Genomic DNA, 10,000 nt, shown 5'->3' on the forward strand with positions numbered 1-10,000 from the left:
CTAATGTGATTTAACGCTTGTCGGTTACCAAGCGAATTAAAAAGCTTTATTCTTAGCTCAGTACGCAGTACTCAGTAAGTATTACATGCAGTCTCTGAAATTTCATTATTTCCTGATTGTCGTTACGGAGAAACTAATTTAAGGTACAAAGTGATGAAACTATGGAAACAAATTGCTAGATTAAATACGGCTGAAATCTGTTTGAAGCACGGCTATACCGTCTTTTTCGTGTTGGTTCGGCGCTATACTTGAGCTGATCTTGGTGAAACATGGGTAATCCGAAAGAACGCATCCTCAGCTGATTTGCCTTGCTTGGATTGTAGTTTCTAGTCTCCATTTGCAGCTTGGCGTGCGGCTGGTCATTTGGGTTTGTTGCCGTTCTGCTAAACTGGTGTTTGGTTTGATGGAGGGGTGGTGGAGGCCTTCGACGACTGGTTCATGGAATCGAGGCTGATAATTCGGCTCCTTTTCCGCTTCGCTCCACACTCTTTCAATTCTGATGTGTGCTACCTGGCTCGCAGCACTCGAGTAAGGGTGACACTGAACCGGGAAGCGCAATCCCGCGGGACACTCTAACCGGCTGGACAAGCTAATGCGACAAACACCTGGTTTATCCCTTCTCTCCCTTTTTGACCTTGCCCGCCGATTTTGGAACCACAACTAAAAAGAATAAAAAAGTACTGGTTAACACGCTTTCGTTTATCTAAGGCTGAAACATCGCGACTTTAAAACTATTTTTTGGGAAATAAAAAAGCTAAACTTTAGCTCGGTTACATTGTACAGAAGTTCATGACCTTGAAGTTTAACTCTGAGGTTTTTTGAGTTTTGCGTTTCAGAGACGGTGCCTATTAATTCAAAGGTATTTTTGCGCGGTTTACTGAATATGCGGGAAATGCATTGAAATTCATTGAAATTAAAAACCGTATACAAGAAATAGAAAGAGCACATCAGGTTGAACATTAGCTGAGAAAATGTAAGTTGAAAAATGAAAATTTACAGACGTTTGTATGACTAGGGGTATGGCGTACACCCCCAGTCATACAAACGTCTGTAAATTTGTGTCAAATTTCAGATTACATTTTCTCAGCTGCACGTAATACACTGAAAGTAAAGTAAAGTAAAGGTGATCTTTTTATTTCTGGTATCAGTTTTTCATTCAGTTCAACTTTAACTCATTCAAATCCGTTGCCGCCATTTTGGAGAAGGGTCTATTGAGTGTGGAGAAAATAAACATAAAGAAATTACTTTGGTCAATAAACGTAAGTCTTCTCCAATTTATTATTCGCTCACAATACTCCTTTCATAAATAGTAACCACTTAGTTGACTCACCCTCAGACGTTTGGCGGGAATCCCAAGCCTTTGAACCAGGTACATTTCATCTTCGCCCAGCAAATATGGACTTCGCCTAAAAGCTCGCTGCATTGCCCACACTTCCTGAGCTGAAGTCCATATTTGCTGGGCGAAGATGAAATGTACCTGGTTCAAAGGCTTGGGATTCCCGCCAAACGTCTGAGGGTGAGTCAACTAAGTGGTTACTATTTATGAAAGGAGTATTGTGAGCGAATAATAAATTGGAGAAGACTTACGTTTATTGACCAAAGTAATTTCTTTATGTTTATTTTCTCCACACTCAATAGACCCTTCTCCAAAATGGCGGCAACGGATTTGAATGAGTTAAAGTTGAACTGAATGAAAAACTGATACCAGAAATAAAAAGATCACCTTTACTTTACTTTACTTTCAGTGTATTACGTGCAGCTGAGAAAATGTAATCTGAAAATTGACAAATTTACAGACGTTTGTATGACTGGGGGTGTACGCCATACCCCTAGTCATACAAACGTCTGCAAATTTTCATTTTTCAACTTACATTTTCTCAGCTAATGTTCAACCTGATGTGCTCTTTCTATTTCTTGTATACGGTTTTTAATTTCAATTAATTTCAATGCATTTCCCGCATATTCAGTAAACCGCGCAAAAAATACCTTTGAATAGTAGGCACCGTCCCTGAAACGCAAAAACTTCAAAAAACCTCAGAGTTAAACCTTCAAGGGTCATGAAACTTCTGTACAATGTAACCGAGCTAAAGTTTAGCTTTTTATTTTCCAAAAAATAGTTTTAAAGTCGCGATGTTTCAGCCTTAGATAAGCGAAAGCGTGTTAACCAGTACTTTTTTATTCTTTTTAGTTGTGGTTCCAAAATCGGCGGGCAAGGTCAAAAAGGGAGAGAAGGGAAATAAACCAGGTGTTTGTCGCATTAGCTTGTCCAGTCGGTTAGAGTGTTCCCGCGGGATTGCGCTTCCCGGTTCAGTGTCACCCTTACTCGAGTGCTGCGAGCCAGGTAGCACACATCAGAATTGAAAGAGTGTGGAGCGAAGCGGAAAAGGAGCCGAATTATCAGCCTCGATTCCATGAACCAGTCGTCGAAGGCCTCCACCACCCCTCCATCAAACCAAACCAGTTTAGCAGAACGGCAACAAACCCAAATGACCAGCAGCACGCCAAGCTGCAAATGGAGACTAGAAACTACAATCCAAGCAAGGGCAAATCAGCTGAGGATGCGTTCTTTCGGATTACCCATGTTTCACCAAGAATCAGCTCAAGTATAGCGCCGAACCAACACGAAAAAGACGGTATAGCCGTGCTTCAAACAGATTTCAAGCCCTATTTAATGTAGCAATTCGTTTCCATAGTTTCATCACTTTGTACCTTTAATTAGTTTCTCCGTAACGACAATCAGGAAATAATGAAATTTCAGAGGGCTGCATGTAATACTTACGGATTAGTGCGTACTGAGCTAAGAATAAAGCTTTTTAATTCGCTTGGTAACCGACAAGCGTTAAATCACATTAGGAAGAAATAAAGGAATGTAAAAGATATCTTCTTAACTTTGTAATTAATAATAGTAGTTTTTTAACATCGTTGTATCAGTTAGTCCAAATATATATATTTTTTTAGTTTAAAAACTTGATACCCTTGTCGCTGAGGTTTTTCATTCTTATTTTTCCTTTCGCATGAAATTTAGCCGCGAAGCGGGCGACAACGAAACTCTTGTACGTACACTTCGCTGCTAAATTTCATTACTAGATGAAGAACAAGAAAAACCCTTGGGACTAGGGTAAAAACTTTGATTATTGGTAACAAAACTGGAGGTACAAATACGATTTTTTTTGGTTATGTCAAATTTATCTCGAAGGTCTTACAAGATTCCACGTTGTTCCGTGACTTCACCTCTTTTAACTCTCATGGGCAGTAAGTCGGGACGGGACGGAGAAAATCACGGGCAAAATCAGGACTGGCTTAAATTGAGCCAGTGTCCCAGCGCTAGCGGATATGGTCTCTGGTCATAAAAAAGGAAATATCTTCTGAAGCCTTGTAGTCAACTAAACTTCTAACAATGTGTTTTCCAACCAAAAGGTGTTACTTCAAAAAGTGTCACCTCCTTTGTGAAAGGGCCGCCAATTCAAAACTATGAAAGGTATAGCTGCTCAGTCTGATTTAAGGCCGTTCGCGCGAAAATTTTCTAAGACTGATTTTTTTCTGCAAATTTTACCAATGAAAGATGATGAGTAGTGATGTCAGAAATGTAAAAAAAAGATGGGGGTCACCGACTTCGTTTTGGAGAGAACTTGCCCGAAAGACCACCCTAAATCTGAAAAAACCGGCTCTTTAGCGAATAAGGCCAGTGTCTGTAAGCCCAAAAATATTGCAATTACATTTTTGAAGTGAAATGTTTTCTACCAAACGTTGTTTAAGTGGACCCATCAAGTGAATTTAGTTAACTGTTGAGGTTCCTCAAAGAACAAGTTCGCATTAGCGATCATAGTTTCATGCACTTTGCAGCCGCAAGATGGCAGGATTCCATGTTCCGAGGACAGAAATCTTGAAATTTTTTTAACTTCCCACATTAATTTTTTGTTCATTTTCGGACAACGTGGAGATAGTTGTAAATAAAATCTGTTTCTGAAAAGAAAAGTAGGGTCACTGAACATCCAAGATAGTTAAATCCAAGGCAAAGCTATAGCAATGGCCATCTTCCCTATCATCGTTCATTTTAGTACTTGGCCGCGCGCCCTCGATGTATGACATGGCATGTGAATTTGCGTGCGCTGTAAGGACGCGCAGTAGCAATGGGTGCGAACGTCCTTGAAGTGCTTTAAACAACTCGAGTTCCTAGTGCGCGATTTAAGCTTCTGTCAGAAAGGAGTTAATTAAAAGTCGCATCCACTTTACGAAATGCCGCCACGAATGCTTTAACAGCCTTCACCGAAAAATTCACTGATTCGGTCTTACGCTTCATTCAGTGGTACGGTCAGTTTCTCTAATCCAAAATCTAACTCTGCCTCGATAAACAGTTCAATAAGCTGTAATGGGGGTCCAAATCTAGGGGACACCAGTCCCGATTTAGCCTATGATTTTCTCGTTCCGTACAAACTCACTGCCCTGGGTCTGCGAGGATGTTTAACCTTCTTTCAAAACTTCCAATGCGTTCGACTGGCCTTATTCCCGAATAAGGTAACGCTTTCCTTTTAAAAATCATCCCAAAGACAAATGTAACATTATCGGAAAAAAAAAACCGGTTTTCACCAACGTCTCCTGCATGGCAACATTTTATGGAATATAATATTTATGATTTACTTCCAACAAAATCTTGTCTTATCCCAGATGAGGGTCAATTGAAGACACTCTTGTAGCTAGAAGCTACAGTACAACAGCCAGTATTTAAGACGTCTTTATTACAGTTTATCCAGTGTAGATCGTCATTGATATATACAAAATTGAATCAAAAATTCACAAGTTCTCTAATATCGAAACATACAACGGCTTTTCAACTGACCTTATGCCCTTTAGCACCTCTTAAAAGACACAGAAGAAATTCAGTAAAGAGTGAACAACAATAGAAACACAAAGCAGTGTGCTTGAATGCAAAAAAAATAATCTTGACTTCACCGGTATACAATCAAACTTACGTGAAATTGTTACAGTGAAAGTCTAAATTACAAAGTAAAGCTACATATTTTGACAATCATTCCAATAGCTTTAGATAAAGAACCTCGGGAGATCTAACAGCAGACCAGAGCGTCATATGCAAAATTTTTGTTGAAAATAGACGATAACAGAATCAAATTTTTGGAGTTTTAAAAAAATAAATTCTGAATTTCAAGGCAACTGTTATGTGTAACAACTCAATTTGTTAATAAAGTAGTAGTTTCCTTTGACAATAGATATCTTTTGTGTCATACAAGCACACGATGAGCAGTCAGTTGTGATCTTGTCAGTGTTATGTGACAATGTGATTATAACATCTCACACATGCCCCTTAGAGCGAGTTTCCTTTTGGGGCTTTAAGTACCAGGACCAAGTTACAGCTCACCTTCTTATGGTCCAAAGGAGCCACGAGACGTTTAAACCAACCAATACCGTATTTACTCGAATAAGCGCCGCCCTCAAAAAAGCAAATAAGCGCAGCGGTCCAAATGCGGTGCTTATTCGAGGAATTTCGTCAAATTAAAAAAAAAAACTCCGAGAACTAACTCTCACACAGCATGGGGAATTTCTTTACATCAAAACCGATGTTCTTCAGTTCAAAGTGATAGCTAGTATTTCACTGCTCGTCCATCAAGGTGATTCCTCAGTATTGCACTCCGGATCCTGTACTGCGCATATGGTGTCTCGTATTTATAAATTGGGTCAAATTTGTAACATTGTAAATATGACGTTAAGTCGATCATTTCACGCTGAAACATTTCTCAAAACACGTGAGAGAAGTTGTGAATGACCGATAAACTCTGCGAATAAGCGTGCGTATTCCAAGAACATGGCGAATTTTGTTGTTTCAATCTACGAAAATCAAGAAAGACAGGTACGATGATGTTTACTCTTTAAACGAGCACGGTTGACCTAAATTTTTATTGCCACAATTTTTGTGTAAAACTATCCCCTTTAAATAAAAAAAAGTTAAAAACAACTATCGGACGGAAAAAAAGATATAGCTAAAAATGTACACAGAGCCCCTTTACTCAGGGATGTAAATTATGATTTTACAAACAAAGATACGAGAAAAGTTTTGAGTCGACGTCGTTTTAAGTTGAGTGATTTTTCCATAAACTATGCAAGACAGTGTTCCATATGCTCTAGACTTTCTACCGGTACCTATCAGGGTTGTTTTAGGTGTTCCTTAAAAAACCCTCTCGTTTAGCTACCGCAAAATGTACCCTGAGCCGATGAAACAACGCGCGTTATTAGTATCAGCACAGGCATCAATGGGGCAAGAATGGCCCATTATATCCCTCAAGCAAGCACGGTTACTTTTCTTTTTTATTGCAGTTCTCAAAACAGGGATTAGTAGGGAAAATTCAGGGAAGGTTTCAAGAAAATCGTTCGACATGCAACTGTTCCTCTCGAGGAATCACCTTAAGTAAAATGCCGTAAGAGTCAAAATGGTGACTATCAAAAGACGTTTCTGTTAACCACCGAACAGAAATATTTCTGACAGTGTGGCGTCCAATTTTTAAATAAGCGCCGCATTTGAGGCGCGAAGAATTAAACGAGCGCCGCGGCGCTTATTCGAGTAAACACGGTAACCCTGAAATGATGAACTAAAGGAATCACGATATTACTTTCCACACTCAATAAAAATACCACCCTACAGTATACATCTACCGGCTACAAACTAACTCATAATAATATTATTATATTTCCGAGATAGTACCGCAGATCTGCTCTGACTTTTATACACACAGTATTACGTATTACTGGAGTGAGTTATGGAAGGGGACGAACTGACATTCGTATTACTACCACTGGTGTTTTTTTTTAGGTGAAATTTTCCTTTTATCAGTGAAGAGATATAAATACGGACTTTGGTGTAATCTGTTTTCTTGATCCAAATCTAGAAGCAACAATAATGAAAATAAGATTTAGAACCAATAATTTACCAATAAACATGAACCATTCCATTCTTTGGTTTTGAAACCACATTGGCCCAAAGCCATTTTGGTCCTTATAATCTTGTCTGGAAGTTCATTCGACTTTCCTTAACAGAGGCGACATAGTTCTTGACTGGTTAACTCACAGACATCTCGGCAACCTCGTTCCCAGGGTCTCTCTGTCGAAGCGGAACGACACGTCCCCAGGTAACGGGAAAAATCTGTTACGGTGAGTCTCATTCCAAGGAGTCAATGGGTTAAACCTCTCATCCATCTCATTGCATTTGTTTCACGCTAACCAATTAAAATTTGTAGTTGTGGCAACAATAACTATAGATACAGCTCAAGCCCAGTAATATTCCTGTAGATATATGCCATTACAAGAAAATGCGGTCAAGTCAAGAAAACTTTGGATCAAGAAGACAGGCGATAAAATGGTTGGGGCAATACACAGTACGTGTACATCATACATGTTGGCAACATACTTATTTAGTCTTTACTTCTACACTACTGCTTGTTACAAGAAAGTAGGTAACAGTAATTATTAGATTTTCATACTTACCTCAGACTGACCGATAGAATGAAGGCAACCACTGTTTCAAAGCAAGAAAGAAAAAAAAAATTGTTATCGGTGAAAATGACATCACACGATAGATACCAGTAAGTCATGTATAGTAACAGTGGGAACTCACCTGTATCTTCCATTTTCTCTTGTCTCTACAACGACACCACACCCTTTGTGAAACCTAAAGACAGAAAATGATGAGCAGCTTAACCAACACACACAATAGCAACTTTATTCATGCAGTTCAATGAAAGGGAAAGATACCAGAGGTTATCCCTATTGAGGGTATCCGCCCGCAGCCGGATGTAATTGACTGAGAGTCGATTTTGATGAGGGAGGAAAACCAGAGTACCCAGAGAAAAACCCTTGAAGTCAGATTGAGATCAACAGAAACTCAGCCCATATACAGCTGTACGACCTCCAGCTGAGGATTGAACCAGGTTCACACAGGTGGAAGGCATGGTTGATAACCGCTAAGCCATCATGAGAAGAGACTAAGCCATCCTGACTCCCCACATGTAAAAAGTTGGCAGTTAAGACAGGATAAGTCAAGGCAGCATGCTACATGTATGCAGCTCAGCGGGGATATGAAAAGAAACTTTATTTAAGTGTACAATACAATACAATACATACTTAATTGACCTCTCCCCATAGGGGCTTTTCAGGGCCAATGAATCAACGAAACAACAGAACACAATAACAGCAACTGTTAAGAATCCCAGCTGGCCGGAGGCAAACCAGTTGGCTATTTACAAGTGCAGCTGGGAAGTTGAACCAGGGACTACCAGGATCAAATTCAACGAGTGGTCAGAGCGGGTCTTGAACCCGGGATCTCCGGATCTCAAGGCAAGCGCCCTAACCACCAGGCCACACTGCCTCCTTCTGAGGTATGAAATCTCTGAATATTCGCTGGTATTCGAGCGCTCAAGCACTAATTGGAGACACTGTAAACTGAAATCAACAAATAAAAGCACATCAAACCAAATGCTGGTTTTGAAGGAGAGGGGAAAACCAGAGTACCTGGAGGAAAACCTCTTGGAGCAGAGAATGGAACCAACAAAATCAACCCACACAGGACGCTGAGTCTGGGAATGAAACCCGGCAACAGCAGTGGGAAGAGAGTGCTCTCTCCACTATGCCAGCCCTGCACCCCAAAATACTTTGGCCTTGTAACTCATGCATGGGATAACAATAAGTGTCCCAACATAATGATTTTACAAAGATGTCCCTTAATAAACTCACCATTTTTTATCATACAATAGCTTTCCATCCTCTGATCTAACCTCCAATGGGTATGAAATCTCTGAATGAGAGCCATTCCCTGCAATGGGAAACAGTAAGTTAGTGTACATCTAGCACAATGTTTTTCTGGTTTTGTCTCATGGTGTGAGAACACTAAGAATGTTTGAGCCCTAAACCTCAATCTTTCAGGGTTCTTTGCATAACAATAATAATTTGTTAATCCTCTATGATCAACTGCAGCAATTGTCACTGTGTAAAATTCTAGGATGAGATTCTTGAGGCATGATTAGTGCCAATACTAGAAATCAAAGATCAGCAACTGCTCTAGTTATAAAATTAAATGCATAGATTACACGCTCATGTATGTGTTTAGACAGAGATCTCAATACTGTAGATCTTGAACTAAAGTGTAATAATGATTAGCAGTGACACACTTGTCAACATTTTTGGTTTCATGACAAATTTTGACCTACATTAATGTGCAGTATTTTTACAGTGGTACTATGATCAAAAATCAAATCTTCTGTTTTCTTTGGATTTCAAAACTATGTTACCTAAACATTACACTGAGTGACCAAGTTTTAAGCCTTAATTTCAAAAAGACACTTCTTTATTTTAACTGACATTTTCCTATTTAATGGTCTGCCATTACTAACTTTAAAATTTTGAGACAGCTGCATCAAGGAGAAAATGACATCGAAGACTCACAAGGTTAGGAACACAATGCGTTTGTACGCAACTGAATTAATATGCAGCAAAAGAGTTTGGGCTTTCAGATTTTAAACTTTTTTGCATACATAATAAACTGTGTTTACACGCTGAATTTTGAGCTATTGAGTGAACGATGTCACTTTTCCCTAGATGCAACCCTTTGAGGTCCAGTTGGTCAGTTTTGAAGGTCAGTAACGGCAGACCATGAAATCCAAAACTTACACTCAAAGTAAACAGCTTTGGATAAAAATCAAAACTCAAAATTTTACCAGGCAGGTGTTAAGCAAACACACTTTCAAAATCTGAAGGAAAAAAAGGAAGTAATTTTTTGATCATAGTACCACTTTAAAGACAACTGAAACCTGGAAAAAACGACAAAAGTTAACTTATCAAAAAACAAAAGAACAAACCTGAAGAGGTTTTAATTCGACTATTTCCAGTTTTATTCTCTGATCGAGACTGAGTTGATGATACCTAAAAAATAAAAATTAATTACAAAGCAAACACAAACAAACAAACAAAAACATTCACATTGTGAACTCAAACTGTGCAA

At 39.1% G+C, this 10,000-nt stretch overlaps 1 protein-coding gene across 2 annotated transcripts in view; it reads right to left on the reverse strand.

Annotated features, from left to right (window-relative positions):
• The window catches only part of LOC138046956 (sin3 histone deacetylase corepressor complex component SDS3-like), a 30,116-nt gene that overhangs the window by 6,598 nt on the left and 13,518 nt on the right, over nucleotides 1–10,000 (reverse strand). Inside the window, exons 11-15 of one of the 2 annotated variants that reach the window (XM_068893591.1) lie at nucleotides 9,858–9,921; nucleotides 8,737–8,815; nucleotides 7,622–7,675; nucleotides 7,492–7,522; nucleotides 4,720–6,892 (exon numbers count right to left, since the gene is read on the reverse strand). In XM_068893591.1, the coding sequence (XP_068749692.1) occupies nucleotides 6,746–6,892; nucleotides 7,492–7,522; nucleotides 7,622–7,675; nucleotides 8,737–8,815; nucleotides 9,858–9,921 (375 nt within the window). In that variant the 3' untranslated portion in view covers nucleotides 4,720–6,745. Of the gene's footprint in view, nucleotides 1–4,719; nucleotides 6,893–7,491; nucleotides 7,523–7,621; nucleotides 7,676–8,736; nucleotides 8,816–9,857; nucleotides 9,922–10,000 lie in introns of those variants that run through there. The other variant, XM_068893590.1, reaches the window with a different exon arrangement.

Source organism: Montipora capricornis, chromosome 4 (assembly GCF_036669925.1).
Source record: "Montipora capricornis isolate CH-2021 chromosome 4, ASM3666992v2, whole genome shotgun sequence".
In the NCBI taxonomy this organism is placed as follows: Eukaryota; Metazoa; Cnidaria; class Anthozoa; order Scleractinia; family Acroporidae; genus Montipora; species Montipora capricornis.